The sequence below is a fragment of the Hyaena hyaena genome, unplaced genomic scaffold, assembly GCF_003009895.1.
Source record: "Hyaena hyaena isolate Hyena2069 unplaced genomic scaffold, ASM300989v1 scaffold_126, whole genome shotgun sequence".
NCBI classification, from domain to species: Eukaryota; Metazoa; Chordata; class Mammalia; order Carnivora; family Hyaenidae; genus Hyaena; species Hyaena hyaena.
In genome coordinates this window covers 2413107-2434195 of record NW_024080759.1, presented here as the reverse complement: position 1 = coordinate 2434195, position 21089 = coordinate 2413107, and the positions used below count along the sequence as shown (strand labels likewise).

The 21089-nt window shown below is 35.6% G+C and overlaps 1 protein-coding gene across 1 annotated transcript in view; it reads right to left on the bottom strand.

Annotated features, from left to right (window-relative positions):
• The window catches only part of CCDC148 (coiled-coil domain containing 148), a 238125-nt gene that overhangs the window by 145168 nt on the left and 71868 nt on the right, over positions 1 to 21089 (bottom strand). The window contains exons 3-8 of the mRNA XM_039237513.1: positions 20034 to 20155; positions 11992 to 12095; positions 5018 to 5100; positions 4192 to 4343; positions 3800 to 3895; positions 3536 to 3717 (exon numbers count right to left, since the gene is read on the bottom strand). Of these exons, the coding sequence (XP_039093444.1) occupies positions 3536 to 3717; positions 3800 to 3895; positions 4192 to 4343; positions 5018 to 5100; positions 11992 to 12095; positions 20034 to 20155 (739 nt within the window). The remainder of the gene's footprint in view (positions 1 to 3535; positions 3718 to 3799; positions 3896 to 4191; positions 4344 to 5017; positions 5101 to 11991; positions 12096 to 20033; positions 20156 to 21089) is intronic.

Below are 21089 nucleotides of genomic sequence, written 5' to 3'. Positions count from 1 at the left end.
GAGCCACCTAGGCACCCCTTTTCTAAGACTTCATAAAGGCAAGGTCATATTCTATTCTAGTCTGTATGTTGACTCTCCTACCAAGGAGCTTAACAGAAACCACTGTATGTTAAGGATTTCCCAATAAATCTTCATCAGGTAAAAATATCAGTAATTATATAAAATTTATTCTGGATAATTATATGTGACAGACTATTAAGCTAGAATTTATGAACCTTTATTCCTCCAAAGTGAATTCCTCCTGCTCCCTCAAAATGCCTTGCCACTCTTACCTTCATTGTTTTCACATTTAATTCAACTCAATGCAACAAACATTTATTTGAAAGCTGCTATATGCCAGCATGGGCTAGGTGCTAAGGATACAAATATCGCTAATAAATTATTTTGTCTTCAAGGGGTTTACAGTCTAATCATGCAACATTCTTAGAATGTCCTCCCTACCCCCTTTCTGCCTTATTCAAACTCTATTCATTCTTTGAACTCTGTAGCAAATTTTACTTCCTCCACTAAGCTTTCCTAAGCTATTTTTACCTTAATGTGACTTCCTGCTGCAGAAACCTTAGCATGTGATATATGTCCATCATATTCTCTACTTTTCCTTCAGTAATGACAATGGAGCTGTGCATCTCAACTTTTTCTGAGTGGTACAGCATTGTACAAAGGAAGAGCAGAAACTGAGTTCAGATGAAAAGGAAGGTGGGAAAATGGGCTGTGAAGGATAGGCCTTAGTGGAAAGAATCTACTTCAGGCTGCTAAGGCACTTTTCCAGGTTTAGGAGCTGCTAACCTAGAAACACCACAATCTCAGCTAGATTTCCTAGACGGACAGACAAGATTCATCTGGGAGGAAATGTAATGAGGCAGCCAACATGCTTTAAAAGGAAGGAGTCAAAGGGGCACCTGGGTGGCTCAGTTGATTAAGCATCTGACTTCAGCTCAGGTCATGATTTCCCAGTTCATGAGTTGGAGCCCTGCCTTGGGTTCTGTCCTGACAGCTCGGACCCTGAAACCTGCTTCAAATTCTGTGTGTCTCCCTCTCTCTCTCTGCCCCTTCCCCACTAACACTCTGTCTCTCTCTCAAAAATAAACCACCATTAAAAAATAAACAAACATTTCAAAATTTAAAAAATTAAATAAAATAAAAGGAAGGAGTCATATTTACCCATCCATATCTGTGAGAAATGGGATGATTCACATTCAGGAATCCCAAATAAAAGCTGTGCTGTCTAGTTAACAATAGGTTTACAACCTATTGGAAATATGTATAAATCCCTCCTCCTCCCCATAATGGAGTCTGAAACCCATAGACACGTCACTTCCTGTTCCCCCCCCCCACACCTCCATTTCACTTGCTTATTTTTCACAGGCTTTGCAATGAGCATGCACTAAAGAACTGAAGTCTCTGTGTCTCTCCAAGGAATATACATTTGTTCCAGTCAGACTACTTTTTGCCTTACTGGGCATGGGCAACTTCTGGGTAAGTACTACCTCTGTAGTACTCAGCCAATGAGGAATCATGGGAGGGACTTGCGTTCTAGGAAATTAATTGCCTGCTGTAATTGCCCAGAGTGTGCCTGTCCATCAGACACCTGCTCTTGTAAGAACGTTGACTAAAGCCTCGCTTCCCTGTGCTCCAGAGTCTCTGCATCCCTCCTTTGACTGGGTCAGTGGGCTTATTTCTCACAATAGCCACAAGCAGCCTGATTATAATGCATCCCCCTGGAAAAACAAAAGAAGAAAACCCCAAATCCCTCTCCCTCTTACTTGATGAGCTCTAAAATCTCTTTAACAAGGTTGGGATGGGGAAAGGAGAGAGAATATTTATTTTACAATTAGAGATTTCAGCTAAGTGCATGGTTGAGTTAACATTTCATTGTGACTGAGTTTCAATTAAGCTGTAATTAATTAATCAATCGACACATAAATGATATATTATTAATTTTTCACAGCTTTATTGAAAGGTGGGATAAAAAAAGGAAGGCAGAGAGGCAAGGGGAGTAGGGACTTTTAGAAGAACAAAAAATGTCTGGCAGGAGTAATCCCACAGAAATGTGAGAAAAAGTCTGGGTCAGGAAAGGTTCAGACTTCACCTAAGATTGCCTAGCAAGTGAAGGCAAGTAACAGCTGTAACCAGAATTGAATCAAGAAGCTACTAAAGGAAAGAATTCTACTCGGTAGGATTTAAGGTTTTCCTTGTTATTATGTATTCTTTAACACTAGCAGTTTCATGTTAAAGGAGTTTCATTTATAGGCAATTCATTAAGAGATGTAAGATATATAGTAAAAGGCTTACATTAATTTACTATAAATGTGTCCTTTCAATAATTTTCCTTTCTTTTAAAGGAAAGAATTCTTTCTTTGGGGGCACCTGGGTGGCTAAGTTGGTTAAGCTCTGACTCTTGATTTTGGCTCAGGTCATAAACACAGTTCATGGGTTTGAGCTCTGTTTCAGGTTCTGCACTGAAAGCATAAAGCCTGTTTGGGATTTTCTCTCCCTTTCTCTCAGCCCCTCCTCTCTTCTCTCTCTCAAAATAAGTAAATAAGCATTTAAAAAAAAATGTATATTCTTTGAAGAGAACTTAGAGGTCAATATATTAGAATAAAAGGCATATTTTCCTATAAAATGTTCCACAGAAACTTCATATACAAAACACACATGAGATAAGCTATTGATCTGACCCTCCAGTGGCATTTCTGGCTTTGTTCATTAAATTAACTCTAATATAGAATTTATACTACAGAAGGGGCACTTGGGTGGCTCAGTCGGTTGAGCATCTGACTTAGGCTTAGGTCATGATCGCACTGTTTGTGAGTTTGAGCCCCACACCAGACTTGCTGCTGTCAGTCTGTCAGCACAGAACCCACTTTGGATCATCTGTCCCCTCTCTCTGCTCCCCACCTGGTGCTCTCCCAAAAAGAAATAAATATTTAAAAAAAAGAATTTATATTTCAGAAGATGACCCTGGAAGAAGTGAATTTTAAATCCCCTAATGTTGTATCTGGCATTCAGAAGAGGACTGTCATTTTCAGATACAACTAAAAGTCCATTTTCTTTAAAAAATGTAATGTGTTTTTAAAAATTTATAAAACATATTTTTTGTTTACTGTAGAACAAAATCACAGTGAATTACAAGTAACATAATTCCATGGGTACATTTTCCATTGCAGTCAATTATTAGTAGTACTGATTTATAAATTTCCTCTAAACAACTTCACATCCTAAAATAAAAATTCATAGTTACTAAAAATTCATGCTTGAAAACAGTTTCTTAACTATGTAGTAAAGAACTCAATGAGGTGGGTATTTTCATCATGTTTCAATCTTATAAAATTTTTACAGCCATTGTTCAGGGAAATTATTTTAGAGGAAAGAGAACTCCCACTCAACAAATAGTCAACCTAAACCCTTATTGACTGACTGCATTTCAACCACATAGTAACTATGAAAACAGTAAAGCAGAAGTATAGTAGCCTGCAACAGAAATAAAAATTTAGTGGCAAAAATCTATGTAATTCAAGTAGCTTTACCTTATTACCTGGATATATCTTCTAATTGTAGATCAACATCTTGAAGTTTCTTTTGATATTTCTCTGTAAAATTATAGAACTCATTAAGAATTGAAGATTTTAAATCAGGGTATGGGCATTCCAAGGCTTCTAAGTCCATGGGCACTTCACTAAGAAGGATATATCTTTCTTCTGAAGACTGATCTAGTATCTGAGGGGAAAAAAGTTTATGATTGTTTTATTTAACATAAATGACAAATTGATAAACAAATTACTATATGCATCACCCTTACTTTCATACTCCAGTCTGAAAGATAATTTTCTATTTTCTGTTGCTCCAGGCTAAGTCTTTCAAAGATAGCTTTCAATTGTGTCTTCACAAAGTCAACCTATAAGATATAGATAAAAGAAAGTCTCTTTGAGGACCTGTGGAAGAAAGAGGATTTAAGGGCTACCATAGCCAGGCAGTGCTTGGGAGAAGGGGCTCATGAGGCCATCATAACTTTTCAGGTGAGAAACGAGCATGCTTGGACAGATTCAGGGATATGTTTAAGATACTGAAGAGACAAAATTTGCTATACCATCTATTTAAATACAAGACACATGTTTGTTTCTTATGTCATACTGTTCTAGTTAGGACCACAATGAAATATTATATTATTAAAGGTAAAGGTAATATACTGACCTCTTCCAGTACTTTCACTGAGTTAAATTCAGAATGTGAGTATGAATGCTTGGAAATGTGATGCTGTCTGTATTTCAGATCTGCTCTCAACTGCTGAATAGGATTTATCACATTTTTAAGATACATGCACCATTCTTCTGATAACTCTTGTTCTATGGAGAAACAAAACTAAATCCAGGTAAAAAATTGTTATTCTTTAAAGTTCATTTATTTATTTTGAGAGAGAGAGAGGGTGTGTGTGTGTGCACGCAGGCAAAAGCTGAGGAGAACCAGAGGGAGAGGAGAGAGAAAGAATCCCACACACTCTCTGCACCGTCAGAGCAGAGTTGACACAGGGCTCAAACTCACGAATGGTGTGATCATAGCCTGAACTTAAACCAAGAGTCTGATGCTTAACCAACCAAGCCATCTAGGGGTCCCCAGGTAACACATTATTTTAAGTTTCTTCGAGAACAGGACATTAGAGTGCAGATTTAGCTTTGGATTCCTTTAGAAAAAAAAAATAGCAGTTAAAAGTAAGAAACTATAAAGGAGGGGCGCCTGGGTGGCTTAGTCGGTTAAGCGTCCGACTTTCACTTAGGTCATGATCTTGCGGTTCGTCGGTTCGAGCCCCACGTCTGGCTCTGTGCTGACTGCCAGCTCAGAGCCTGGAGCCTATTTCAGAGTCTGTAGCTCCCTCTCTCTCTGACCCTCCCCTGCTCACGCTGTCTCTCTCTCTCTCTCCTAGAAATAAATAAAAATATTTAAAAAAAGAAAATATAAAGGAAGTGGCCCATTTTCATCTTCAAAACAAAAGCCCCCTTTAAATAGGAAAAAATAAACTCACCAAAATTTGTAAGGTCAGAAAGACATTCATTTCCAATGTTCTCTTCATTGAGAAAGGATTTTATTTCAGATTCCATTTTATACCTGAAATAGACATGAACTCTATCAGCAGCTTTTTAAAAATAATCATAAATACACATGGATTTAAAAAATATCTAGCAATAGAGATTTAATCTAATGTGGTCCAATTCACCTGTTCATTTATTCAGACCATATAGTAAATCACTAATATGGATTGGACACTTGCCAGACGCTGAGATAGAAAGAAGCATAAATGAACACCCCAGGCAGAAGTAACAGCATGAGCAAAAGCAAGTGCCTGGCACATCCTAGCAATACTTCCTGTGGAAAGAGCTTAGGGCGTTGGGAAGCCACTGAGGGATATTAAACTGATTTCACCGGCCCAGCAGATCTGTTTCAGAAAGATTCCCAGGCAGGGGCGCCTGGGTGGCTCAGTCAGTTAAGCCTGCGACTTCGGCTCAGGTCATGATCTCACGATTCGTGGGTTCAAGCACTATGTTGGGCTCTGTGCTGACAGCTGCTTCAGATTCACTAACAAGTACAGATTCTCCCTCTCTCTCTGGCCCTCCCCTGCTCATGCTCTGTCTCTCTCAAAAAATAAACAAGCATTAAAAAAAAAAAAGAAAAAGAAAAAAGAAAAATTCCCAGGCAGCCAAATAGAGGATGAGTTGGAAGGAGGGGTAGACAAAAACAGAAAATGAAGAGGATGGGATCAGGTTAACCTGGACCAATAAGGTGGTTATTCCAAAAGTTAAGAGGTGATGAGCTCCTGAACTAGGGAAATGAGAATAAAGGTTTATTTTGTTTTTATACACAAATGAAAGTAATAAATCTTAATGATTTTTATCATATTATTTAAATATAGTCATTTTTATAGTGCAACCATAACCAGCTTTTTAAAAAAAATTTTTTAATGTTTATTTATTTTTGAGAGAGAGAGACAGCAGGAGTGGGGGAGGTGCAGAGACAGCAGGAGTGGGGGAGGTGCAGAAAGAGAGGGAGACACAAAATCTGAAGCAGGCTCCAGGCTCTAAAGCTGTCAGCACAGGGCCCAACGTGGGGCTCAAACTCACTCACCATGAGATCATGAACTGAGCCAAAGTCAGACACTTAACTGACTGAGCCAGCCAGGCATCCCAACCATAACCAGCTTTAAGTGGACATCTAAAAACATTGTAGTCTATCCCTTCCTTATGGCAGGTTTAATCAAATCATAGAAAAGAGTTTTGATTTGTGGTGACTGTTGGGGCGCCTGAGTGGCTCAGTTGGTTAAGCGTCCGACATCGGCTCAGGTCAAGATCTCACGGTTCGTGGGTTCGAGCCCCGCGTCGGGCTCTGTGCCGACAGCTAACTCAGAGCCTGGAGCCTGCTTCACATTCTGTGTCTCCCTCTCTCTCTGACCCTCCCCTCTTCACACTGTCTCTCTCTCTCTCTCTCTCTCTCACAAATAAATAAATAAAACATTAAAAAAAACTTTTTTAAAATGATTTGTTGTGATTGTTAAAATATTAGAAATGGTATAAAATAAGAAAATGTCACCACTTATAATAATTTAATACAACAATTATTCTTATTTTTGCATCTAAGTTTCTAGTCCTTGTCCACATGCATATATATGTTAATAACTATAATTTTGAATTAATTGGTAATTAGTGGTAATGTTTACACCCATTTTATATTGGGGTTTTTCAATAACATTCAAGATATTTCTAAACTTTTTTTAAAAAAATGTTTTATTTATTTCTAGGAGAGAGAGAGACAGACAGCGTGAGCAGGGGAGGGTCAGAGAGAGAGGGAGTCACAGACTGAAACAGGCTCCAGGCTCTGAGCTGGCAGTCAGCACAGAGCCCGATGCGGGGCTCGAACCCACGAACCGCGAGATCATGACCTAAGCGAAAGTCGGACGCTTAACCGACTAAGCCACCCAGGTGCCCCAATAACATTTAAGATATTTCTAAATAATACTCGTATCCTAAATAATTCTCTTTATCCTTCATTTTAATGGCTGAATGGTATTCTATTTTATATATGTGGCATCTATCTATCTATCTATATATATCACTGACATGGGACTGAGATTTTATTTGCATGTATAAAGGGGGGTGCTATTTTACATGACACGTCTCTGTCTACTCTTTCAGTGTGTAGTTTTTGCCAGAAATATTTTTAAGATTACCTTTGAAACTATTACATGGAGAATGGGTGCAAAACCTAAGCTCTAAAACCAGAAATTATAGTACTTATCAACCACCTAGCTCAGCTACCTATATTTAAGCACCCAAAAAGCCATAGTAAAACAGACAAGTCAACAGAAGTAGCTTTGTTCATATAGGAGTCCAACCTGCTACTTGGATGTAATAATTCGAGTAGTTTCCATCCTAGCTTCCTAGATTAACATACCTACCCATCTGCCAAGACCAGCCCTTCTTGCTGATTGTCCTGATAGCCCAACAAAATTGAAAAGCATTTTTTATGCCCTCAAGAACTATGGCAATCTGAAACTATCTTATGATTAAGGTTAACATTTCCTGAATTGTATTCTATAAAACAATGTCAATGAGATGCTGCGGGTGGCGGGGTGGGAAATAGTAAACTAAACAAAATCAGATATGTTTCTATAGTACAGGGTTTCTCAAAAACTTGCTTAAAGTACGAGATTATATAAAAAGGGTGGAAATATATTTTCTAATGTATAGGAGCATGAAATTCATTATTCTTCATGGAGTATCTTGCAGAATATTTCTGTTTTGTAGAATACGATTTAGGAAATATAAAAATTGTGGTGGACTGAAGAGCATTAAAAATGGTAACTCTGAAGAAGAGAACCCTACCTGGTTCATCACTGACATGCTAGACTTGGTCCCTGGGGTTCTCCAAGTTGGAACTCTGCACACATTACAACCTCCTCTCTATCCAAAGAGCAAACAGTGTGAGGCAACTCTCCATGCCCAGGTATGCCAATTTAAGTACCTCCTAATGCCGTATGGGCTGCCCTCTGTTGCTAATGAATATGATGGTACTACAAAAAAGCCTCTTGAGTCCTTGTATGACCATTTGCCTAGATATGTTAATCTACTTCCTAGATCTGCCTAGTTGCAATGTAACCACCTGCAAGGCAAACCAGTCTGGTGAAGGGTGTTCTTGAACTCTCAGGAGACTACTATCATATAGGTCCTCATCCTTCCAGTATGGTATCAAAGCAATAGATGTAGAATCCATCTCCTCAGGGCATCAAACATCCCAGAGCTTCCTGAGATTTCTAGGCTAACCACTTAGTTACCAATTTTGGTAGAACAAGCAAAATACAGGGTCCGAGAATGGTACAGTCAGAAGCCATTTAAGCAAACAATTAGCAAAGGGACATAGATCATGAAAGGCAGAGCAAGAGAATATGTTAAAGTTCCATTAATGGGACTAACAGCCAGGAGACTTGTAGAAAATTAGCAAAGCAGGCTGAAGGTCAAAGCTCTGTTCCTCCCACAGGGAAGGAACTCAGCGGGTCAGAAAGCATGATTCCTTAGACTCAGCTATTGGATCCACTTCTCACTCAAAAAAGTCTGTCCCAAGTGGGCAAACTACAGAGGCGGCAAAGGGAATCACACAACTAATGGCTAGAGCATGAACTTAGGAAATGGGCTTTGAGAGTTCTCTGATGCCTTGAGTCACACAATGTGAATGCTGGTATCAATTTTATCTTTAAAGATGCATTTACAGACAACATTTAATTGTGGTAAAACCTCATGATATCCTCTGTAAAAAGGTGGTATTTAAAAAATAATGTTTTAAAGTTAAAAGTGTGAGCAAGAGACTATATGTATTCCTAAGAGAGATTTGGTTCAAAAACATCCCTGTGTAGTAAAAGTAGTAGGGTGTACAAAAAACCCTGGAAATTTTATGATTTGACAATTCTTATGAAAATAAAAATCGTAGGTTTGCTTGTGCAGCTCAGTAAGTTAAGTGTCTGACTCTTGATTTTGGCTCAGCTTGTGATCTCACAGATTCGTGAGTTCTAGCCCCACATTCGGTGCCATGCTGACCATGTGAAGGCTGATTGAGATTCTCCCTCTCTCTTTTCACCTCTCTCACTCATGTATGCTCTTTTTTTTTTCCCAAAATAAATAAACTTAAAAAAACTGTAATTCTTTACCACATGGCCATATAAATAACTTCCTCCTTAACCTCTAAACAAGTCATTCTGAAACAAGGAAACAAGTACCCCTGAGAAAGTGTATGAAGGTCCTATATGGGGTATAGTTTGAGAAAGCATACTAAATACTGAATGTAGGGGCGCCTGGGTGGTGCAGTTGGTTAAGGTTCTGACTTCAGCTCAGGTCATGATTTCCCAGTTCATGAGTTCGAGCCCCTCATTGGGCTCTGTGCTGACAGCTCAGAGCCTGGAGCCTGCTTCATATTCTGTGTCTCCGTCTCTTTCTGCCCCTCCCCTGCTCCTGCTGTCTCTCTCTCTCTCTCTCTTTCTCTCTCTCTCTCTCTCAGAAATAAATAAAAACATTAAAAATTTTTTTAAACTTACAAAATTTTATTTAGTATTTATTTTTTAAAATGTTTATTTAAAAAAATTTATTTCTCCCTCACACAAAAATAAACATTTTAAAAAATAAATACTAAATAAAAATTTGTAAGTTTAAAAACATTTTTAATGTTTTTATTTATTTCTGAGGGAGAGAGAGAGAGAAAGAGAGAGAGAGAGAGAGACAGCAGGAGCAGGGGAGGGTCAGAGAGAGAGGGAGATACAGAGTCTGAAACAGGTTCTAGGCTCTGAGCTGGCTGTCAGCACAGAACCCGATGCGAGGCTCAAACCCACAAACCGTGGGATCATGACCTGAGCGGAAGTCAGATGCTTAACTGACTGAGCCACCCAGGTGGCTCTGTAATTTTGTAAGTTTAAATTAAATTTTATAAATTTAAATATTATGTCATATATTTTAAATATATTTAAATACCCTACATTTGGAAATTTTATGTGTATAGTTTCCTTAGGACAGATTTCAATCAATTGAAGTTTGGCAAAAAAAAAATTTTTTTTCTAGCAGCGTTAGACCAATTAGATCCTCAGGTGGTATGAACAGAACCCTGTGGGGGGAAAAGCTTCTCAACTCTGAGTTCAGACAGCACAGGAGTTAAAGGCAAGTGCTCCAATGCCACCTCCACTTAAACTAGCTGATTTACCTTCATAAAAATTTTAATCCTTTGAAACTCAAGATTGTCAGCTGTAAAGTAGGGGATAGCAATGGTATCTACTCTGTAGGACATTGTAAGGACTTAATGCAATAAAGCATATAAATTATTTACCATATTACCTGCCACATAGTACATAACCCAACAGAAGTTCAATGTTATTGTAGTACCCTACCATCTGTGGGCCTGAGATTCTCAAATGCGCTTTCATGATGATGCATGAAAATATTTTACTTTTAATCTTTGATTAAAAGGGAGTATAGTTTTTAAAGGTTGAGAAACACTGATGGAGCTTAAACCCCTGAATTTCTGGAGGTCCCTAAATTCTTCACAAATCCAGCCACTTCTCTAACTTTCCTCTTTTTACTATTAGTTTTTAATTTCACTGAAAGCATTGAAATTAGTCTGCTTTCTAGAATAACACAGAGAATTATCTTAGAATTCTTCTCTTAGTCCACTTTTTAGCCCTTACAAATTTCAAGACATAATGGTTTTGCTTGAATGCTCCTCCCTTCCATTGCTTTTGTGTCATTCCAGGTCAACCAAAAGAACTATTTTCCATAATGGTATGTATATGCCTTTTCTATCTAGCCCTAGAAGAGCTAATATACACATTTAGAAAGCTGTGTAACAGCCAAGGTGAAAACTTTTGCCAGTGCTTTCCCTTAACATTTGAGCTTGCATCAGTGAGCACCATAATAAAAACTTCCTAATGGCGTTCATTTTACCAAGTTATGCAAAATTTCAAAAAGAATTTCTAATGAGTTCAAACATTCTCTCTGTAGAAGGTGACTTTTTGACAGATAAAATGGATCTGATTTGTTTTTATGGCAGCAGTTTGGTGACAAAATCGATATAATTTTGTTTTTCTATGTTTTAGGTTATCTATTTCCAATCATGAGCCTTTCAGTTCACATGTAGGAATCTCTTGCCAGAATAAGAAATTCCTACTAATATGAAATGTACCTACATCAAAAGGAAAGTGAATGATCTTTGGAAATTTGACTTAGAATAAGACCACAAAAATGATCTATTTTGCTATACAATATCTGATTAAAATATACATTTTAAAAATGTACCTTAAAACTAGTATATATGCCTCAAATGGAGGGAAAACACATCTGTCTTCTCCTTTTGCCCTGCTCTTTTGAAAAGAAATTTATTCCTCAATGATCACAATTAAGAACAAGTATAGAATCACTGTTTTGTTACTTCATCTTGAAATGAGTGCTGGAAATGATAACAAAAGTCAAAAATGCAAATTGACTAAGTCATGGTGCAGCTACATCTAGAAATCAGTCAACAACTGGAACCTCAGTCCATTCATTCATTTATTGAAAGCATTAATAAATCTCCTCCTACGAAACGTACAATGAAAAGCTGAAACTGATGATATATTTGCTCTTGTTTGCCACTTCATAGGGAAGACAAACATGTAAATAAGACATTATAATTCAATGTGCTAAGGGTAATATGAGTAATTACAAGTATGAAAGGGAGTATAGAAGAGTTAAGTGATCAGCAGATATAGAAGATTATCTTTTCTTCCAAAAGAAAGCAAAAGTCATATGAATATATTTGCTGGATTCCAAATTAAATTGAGGAAATGAAAGAATTTTAATTTGACTTACAAAGCATAACTTTATATTTTTAGTTTAATGGTATAATTAACATAGAAAGTTATAGAACATCTAATTAAGTAAGTACAACTCTTAGCAAGTCTTACACATTTTAATAGAGATTTCCCTCTATTCTTACCTGATGTCATTTAGCCTTTGGTGTTCCTGCCACCACACTTGCTTATGTTGTTTTATTAGTGTCTGCTCTTTAGATGCCTTTGAAGTCTGCACTGCTTTTCTGATCTAGATTTAGAGGAACAAAAGAGGAGTAATTCCTATGTTTTCTAAATGTATTTTCCAAAGTAAAATTGTTTAATTTGTAATTTCTAAGTTACATATTTATCCGTTTTCAATCCTTTTAGTGCAACATCTAATACAGAGTCTCCCTTAAAATAAGTAATTCATTAAACAAAAAGTGGGGATATGAGAGAGAAAATGGTGTGGAATACTGGCCACTTATAATAACTGTTTTTTAAGTATTTATGAAAAGAAAGGTAATTATATTTTCCATACATACAACAAATAACACCTTAATTCATGTAGTCTCAGAAAATTTTTCAAGAGCTTTCCATATATTTTCTCATCTTTTTGATACATCTTCGCTGCCAAGCATTATGGGCAGCATGGTTCCCATTGACATATGAGGACACTGAAGTTCAGAGAGGTTAAAAAATGTGGCCAAGATCATAAAGCCCATAACCGTCAGAATCCCATAGAACCTTAGTGTTCACATTGGCTTTTATACGATCCTTCAGCATAGGATGGGGAAAAGTCATTGGATAAGTTGTTAAGAGGCCTGGCTTTAGGACCTTAAACATGTAACTTTAATCTTTCAACTCCATGACTTCATAAATACAGTTTTTAAAAATTTAGGCAAATATTTTTTAAATTTAGGCAAGTATTTATTTAAAGGTACGTACTTGACAAAGAAATACCAAAAAATCATTTAGTGTTGAAACCCACATTTTTAACTAAATTTAAAATTTCCCTAATTTGTATGGCTTTTAAAAAATGTAGCACATAATTAGTGCTTTGGGGCTTGTTGACAAATTGTATCAGTCCTGGATCTGTTTGCCTTAATATCCATTCTTGGCCATCTCTCTGATCTGCTCCATATCACAGAGCAGCCTGTGTTTCCTAGACACCCCCACTAAGTGGCTTCCAGCTGGGTTCAGCCAAGGGAGACACTAGTAGTAGGAGACTGAAGGGAGGGTGGAAAGGAGAAGCCAAAGGATTAGTCTGCCTGCCTTCTCTAGTATCACAGTGATCTCCAGGAGCATCTGCATCTTCTCCAATGCTCTAACTTTTCTTGACAGTTCTATTACAGTTCCAACAATTTCTGGGTGAACTCAGCAGATGGAATGTAGTTCAGCCTTGCTTTGTCTAATGTCCCTCTGACCTAGCCATGGCAGTGCCTTCTGCTGTTAACCTCTGCATTGCTTCTGGTCTCCTGTTTGGCTTCTCAGCTGTACACCTGTGGAACCATTTCCAATATTAAAGACCCCTCCACTCTAAGTCCTCAATGTCTGTTTCCTGGTTGGACTCTGACTGATACTCATGTGTACGCTGAATTCACGTATTCCATATTACCACTTCTATACATCTACAAAAGTGCTATTCTCAATAGCATATTTATATTTTCTCTGCTACTAGAATACTTAGTATCCTGAAAGCTTTAACAGATACATCGTCAATGCTGAAAACATATAAAAAACTTCAGAAGACAAATCCTAAAAAGATTCTTCATAATGCATGCTATTTCTAGCTGTCATTCACTGATTACTTCAACCTTGAGTTTATCCTTCTACTGTTCTGGTTACTGATTCAAAATTAGGGGTATAAGAAAACAAAAACATGGAGTCAAAGTCAAATCTTTTCCTCAGGAGGTCTCAAGAGTGCTACAATTATGAAACTTAGGAGAAAAGCACATTTAAATATGAATAGGACACTGCAGAAAAACATTCAGCAATCCTCATTCTACCTACTGAAAACATAGAAGTACATAGTGTTTCTAAAATCTGACACTCTAATGTTTGCTTTAAGAATGCTTGAAACTCATTCCATCTGTTTGCCACCTGCAGCCTCTAAAGTTTGTTGCAGTAGATGCAACTTTTAAAATTAGATTTCTTTGACATATTTGGTCCATGTTGTACAAAAAATTAAAACACATTGGTGAAAAATGTGGACATGTGTTTATGGCTTTAAAAAATCAATGCTGTTGCCTTTGAGCCCAGAGAAAGACCAATTAAGTAGACCATAAAAGTCAAAATAAAGCTACTATTTTTCACTAGACACTTCCAATATTTTAAAGAACATCTTGATTTTTTTGTAAGTTCACTCGTTGATTCAACTTCTATCCTCAGGCCAAAAATGAAGAAAAATAAAGTCTTAAAAGAACAAAAAGATTTAAAGTTGGATCTTTATCAATAGATTTCTAGGAGATTCCAATTCATTCAGCTGGGTAATAAGCCATATAAAATCAATATTTAAGGTGGATGATGATATATGCAGAATGTTGATGAGTTAAAAATAGCAAAAATAATAACTTCATCAAGGAATCAGGAGCTAGAGGTTTCCGATGTGGTTTATTGTAATGATCCAAGATTATAAGACTCTAAGTAGGCACCTTGAAATACCACAAAAGTCCTTCTGGCCAGATGACCCATTATTAGATATATGCAACAGTAACTAGTGGACAACTGAAGTGTTGGTTACATATGGGTATACATTTGTCAAAATTCATTGAGGTGTACACTTAAATTTTGTGCACTTCACTATATGTGAAGTATGTGCACTTTAGTATATGTAAGTTATATCTCAATGAAAGTAAAAGAACAGGCAAGTGTATCAAGAATTATTAACATAAATAAAAAGAGAAAACCCAACTACAGTAAGTTGAAATTTCTCATCTACCAGGTTAACAAAAGCTCAGATGTTTCACAAAACACTTTGCGAGGCTACAAGGAAACATGCTCTTTCCTATGTTGCTAGTGGAAATGTAAAATGATGCAGCCTCCCATAGAAGGGAATCTGGAGGTGTATGGCAAGATTTCTTATGGATTTACCCTTTGACCTAGCAACCTTATTCATAGAAATCTATCTGAAAACTATATTGGATGGGGCTCCTGGGCGTCTCAGTCAGTTAAGCGTCCAACTTTGGCTCAGGTCATGATCTCACGTTTCATAGGTTCGAGCCCCACATCGGGCTCTGTGCTGACAGCTAGCTTAGAGCCTGGAGCCTGTTTCAGATTCTGTGTCTCCCTCTCTCTCTGACCCTCCCTTGCTCATTCTCTCTCTCTCTCTCTCTCAGAAATAAATAAAAAACATTAAAAATTTTTGAAAACTATATTGGTGAAACTATATAAAAAGATAAATAAACAAAACCATTCACTGAAGCACTATTTGTGATAGAAAAAGACTAGCACAAAAATTCCATCAATAAGTGTTCTGCCAAAATGAACTGAACCTGCATCTGATCAAGTCTCCAGCTGTAATGACCAATTTACTGGAATACAAGACACAGAAAAACATGTTAAATGATACTACCAGGATGTAATCAGCAAAATTCAGACCTTACGAAACTATAAATGACAAAGAACACAATTTCTTCAAAAAATAAATTACAAAACCACAAAAGGATAAAGGAGATCAATTGTAATATATGGATCTTGCTTAGATATTGATTTGAAAAGACTTTCAGAAAAAAAAAAAGACAATCAGGGAAATTTTACACTGGATATTTGAAATTAAGAAACTATTAATATTTTAATGGTAATAGTATTCTGGGGTGTGGGTAGGGTTTTGTAGCCCTAATCTTTTAGAGATACATGCTGAAATATTTGTGGTTAAATGTTACGATGCCTGAGATTTGCTTCAAAATAACCTGGCACAGGGGGAAGTTATGGTAGGGAGTATAGAAAAAACAATAGCCAAGAATTGATCATAGTTGAAGCTAGATCAATTACATAGAGATAATATCATTCTAATTTTGCACATGCTTGCTATTTCTCATAATGTTTTTTTTAAATTAGTAGATAGATACTTAATCAAGAAGAAATATCCATTCTTGCTAAGCAAAGCAATTCAAATAAAATAAATATCCCTTTTATACCTTATAAAGATCCCTTTTATACTTACCTAACTTAGAAATGAATAGTTAACATACAATGTACCTAAAATTGATCTGCGTTTCCAGTCCAACTTTACTATTTGGCTTCAGATTCAATCTCAGTCTGTGAAAGACTAGATCACTCAATGTCCATAACTGTCCTTATCTGGCAGCCCAATGACCATGCTTTTATAGGGACCATCACATATGTTCAGTATAATACCAGTAATAGAAACCAGGCAGGTCTTCTGAATTTACTGTTAATTAACAATAATTATTATAAGAAATTATTGTTGGGGCACCTGGGTTGCTCGATTGGTTAAATGTTGGACTTTGGCTCAGGTCATGATCTCATGGTTCGTGAGTTTGAGCCCTATGTTGGGCTCTGTGCTGATAGCTCAGAGCCTGGAGCCTACTTCAGATTCTGTGTCTCCCTCTCTCTCTGCTCCTCCCCTGCTCGTGCTCTGTCTCTCACTCTCCCTCAAAAATGAATAAACATTAAAAAAAATTTTTTTAAAGAAATTATTAATTTATTTTCAAATGTAACTAAGTATTCTAGATATAACTTAAAGCAAAACCTCCTTATGTGCTCTAAATGTTAACATTCTATCATTCAATTTAAGTATGTTTACATTTAATATTGCCAGAGTATAGTGCTGTGATAATTAACAATGATTGTTAAAGCTACTAATTTCATGTGCAAGGAAAAACCACATTTAATTAGCAAAATAAATAGAAAATAAACTGATATTTAATACAAATATTGAGAGAATGTAACTATGTAATATGAGGAAGAAAAAATATTCTTCTTGAGCTAATGCATATTTTACAAAAATGTAAATAACAATACAAAAAAGAATAATAGAGATAACATCATTATCATAATCCTAGTTGTTGTAGACTGGTTGGTATATATATTAGCATTCAAACATTAAGCAAAATAAACTTTAAGAATTATATTTAATTTCCAGTTATCTAATTCCATTTAAGCCATGAGTCTTTCAAAGAAAAGTTCTATTTGGGAGTTTTTCACATTTTAGAAGAGTCCATTAAAAGCAAAATGTCAACTTGCTATCTTCTAAATTAAATGAGAAAAGAAGACCAAAAATCATGTAAAACAACATTCTCAATATATCTTTCTTAATCCGGCTATACTAAAAACTAAAAACTATAAAAGGAAAGAAGAAAGTATTCGAAAATGATGAGGTATCCAGGACACATTTTGTTCTCGCTAACTGAAATTCAAAACAACAGATACTATAAAAATGCTTTAACAGGACAATTCCTTATCATTATGAATCTATGGAGACTAAAAATGGGAGCAAAAAGCTTATTAAAATGATTGCTACAGACTGTGAACCACTTTCAGTAGTTGAAGACAAGGGATTATTTTGAAATTTGCCAAGCAATAAATCTCAGGTACAGTTATTTCTAGAAAATATGTAACTAAAATGCTTCTTCCTGAATTATATTCTATGAACAGCAAGGTTATTGATGTTATTTAAAATGTCAGTTGAAAGTGATCATTTGTTTAATCTCACAAATATGCAGCATGGTGACCAGAGAAGTAATCTAACAACTGACAGGGCTCAGAAGTTAATGCCCTTGAACTTATTATCAAAAATTGAAAATCACATTAAAAATTAAAAATTTTAAATATGTTTATTCTTTGATAGTGATTCTATCATCAAAGAGAAATTCACTTTGAACAAACATTGAGTTTGACATTCAACTCTTCCACATTCTGCCAGAAAAAATTTGATAACGTGATGGATAGATGTATAGAATGGACATGAACATGAATGAACAAATGGATATATAGATAATTTTTAAAATGTATGTGTATCTATATGAATATATATGATGTACATATTCCCGTACTGATAAGGGTATAGACAAAGTGTCTGTGGTGGTGTCTTCATTAGAACAATACCTTGGGAAAGAACTTTTTTAAAATTAAAATTCATTTTTTTTAGCCCAAACATGCCAATCATGGGAATTTATCCTATAAGGGTGGAGGATTCTAAAATGTGAAAGGTGCTTCTACATAAAGATATTTAAATTACCAAAGCATGGTTTCCAATCTCATAAAATTAGATACAATCCCAGTATTCAAAACTCAGGATAAGACATGCATCTTTTTCTATTTGAAGTACTCATCACTCCTGTTTTTGCCTCATTTTTATTGACCTTGAGATCCCATTTCCAATGTCATTGCCTCAAAAACACTTTCCCACTCAACTAGGATCAAGTCCTGTTAGTACACACCAGACAGCATGTTTTTATTATTTGATAAGCACTGACTTTCCTCTTCCTTCTCTCCTGCACCCAATACATTCCCTGAGTATAGGGGATGTATTTTGCTCATTATTGTATCGTTGAGCCATGTAATAAACATTTATTTACTGGACTAATTAAATATTATATAATAATTAAACATTATAAAGATTACATGGCAAAATGCTATGGAGAAAGTATACGGGATTTCATGTTTATGTTTATCATGGGAGAAAATAAAAAGTGTATGTATATGTTTATGTCTCTATACATGTATGTTGTGTATATGTGATGTAAATACAATAGATCAGAATAAAAGTCAGAAATATGAAAATAGTTTTGTTAGAATCATAGTTCTATAAGTGATTTTGCCACAAATTTCTTTCAATGTCCACATAACATCAAATTATTTAAACTTTAAATATCTGAACTGAATAATGCCCTATTTGAGAGGTCTCCTCAGTTGAGGGGATATAGCTCATGGATACATGGTAATGTCTTTACAATAGATATTAAATGTGTGTTGGAATTATAATATTTGCCTATTTAAAAAGATATTGGGTGCCTGGGTGACACAGTCCATTGAGTGTACAACTTTGGCTTAGGTCATGATCTCATGGTTCATGAGTTCAAGCCCCATGTTGGGCTCTGTGCTGACAGCTTAGAGCCTGGACCTATTTCAGAGTCTGTATCTTCCTCTCTCTCTCTGCCCCTCCCCCACTCATGCTCTGTCTCTCTCTCTTTCAAAAATAAATAATAAAAACATTTAAATTAAAAAAAAATAACTGAACTAACTAGAATTTAAAGAAAAATTGAAAAAAGAAAATTAAATAAAAAAGTATTAACCATAAAAAGCCATTGTAAAACTAATAAAACACAAAAATATTAAATGCAAATGAAAACTTATAAATTACTTAATATGTCATTTTGCCAAATCAGATTTTTAAAAATGCATTAAAAATGCAACCAAGCAATGAAAATGTTGTTTATAATGTACTTTATTATTCGCACAAGGGGGAAACATACTGTATGAGTAATCCTAAATCATACATAGTCCTAAAATACTGTGCACAATCACTTGCACATAGACCCCTTTCAAATCTAGTCCAAGTTCATCTTTTCTGAGATAAGGGTATAAAAGGAAATTGTGGAAAGGAGAGGCACCTGAGGGCATATTTGTATGGTGTTGCAGAAAGAGCCTTAAATGATAATCCATGGCTGGTACTTATTTGTAATTTTTATTGTTCAGAGCAAGTTAGAAATTGTTGAAAGCTGATAAAATAACTATCTAAAAGTAGAAGGGAACCTGGGTGGCTGAGTGGGTTAAGCAGCCAAGTCTTGATTTCAGCTCAGGTCATGATCTCATGGTCCAGGAGGTCAAGCCCTGCATTGGGCTCACAGCTTAAAACCCGCTTGGGATTATCCCTGTCTCCCTCTCTGTCTCTGCCCCTCCCCAATATGCACAAGCGTGCTGTCTCTCTCTCTTAAATAAACTTTTAAAAAATAAGCTTTTTATGAATAAATAAATAAAGGTAAAGTTGAATTCATATCTTGGGGTTGTTATGAACATACAATGAGAAATACATGTAAGCTATACAGCACATTGTCCAAGAGTTCAATAAATATTAGTTGCTATTTACTACTCTTAATAGTTGGAAGATTCTAAAAACTATTCAGAAAGTTATTTATTTTAATTATTTACATATTACATTATAAATATCATTTTACTTCCTGGAAATTCAATTTTCCAAAACTAGAAAACACACATACACACTTATACATGACTTCTAACTAACCTTTAGCTCTGTAGAGACCGAAGCTAATTTTTTTGCTTCAGTTAATGCTTGCAACTGTTGATAGTCTACTGGTTTATATTTGATGCTTCTCATTCCATTTTTCACATGGCACACCAGATTATCTGTTTTTCATCAAAAACAGAAAATGACAAAGAAATTGTATCATATTATTGGAAGTCTAAATATAGTTATGGTAACATGTTGACTGCAGGTCTTATTTTTAAATATTTTTAAGCAAAACCAAGAAATAATATTACAACATTCAAATGATATCTGAACCTCTATCTCTAGAAATTTTAAAAATATCACCACTATATTTTTTGCATAAAATTACTTTTAAAGAATATACAGGGAATATTTCCATTTAAGTAAATACATTCGAATTTTAGAAAATTTTAACTCCAAGATACAAAGTATGACCATTCTTTTTATTTACCAAGTTTTAGGCATCAGGGCACCTGGGTGGTTCAATCAGTTAGGCATCTGTCAGACTTTGGCTCAGGTCATGATCTCATGGTTTGTGAGTTCAAGCCTGGCATCAGGCTCTGTGCTGACAGCTCAGAGCCTGGACCTTACTTCAGATTCTGTGTCTCCCTCTCTCTCTGCCCCTAACCCACTTGCACTCTGTCTCTGTCTGTCTCAAAAATAAACAAACATTTAAAAAAATGAAAAAGTTTTAGGCATTAATGGTAAATATTTAAGTTTCATCTTATTATGAATGAAATTAAGTAGACTTTTTAGAGCCATAACCGTATTTCTAACAGGAAAATTGAAATAATTTCAATTAAATTTGAAAAAAATTAAAAATGAAAGCTAAAATTCTAATGGGCCAAATAAGAATAAAATGATATAAAATGACCTAGCAGGTGATATCCTTTCAAATACATAAAGTTTAGTATAGTTTAGTATATTAACTGTTTTGATGAAGTAAAACATAGGTAGAAGGTACTCATTGGCCAAGTAGCATAAAGTATAGTAATCTGAGTAACCCAAGCAAAAAAAAAAAAAAATGCACTTTTGCTGCAATTATAAGAGTAAATAACCTGTGTCATGTAA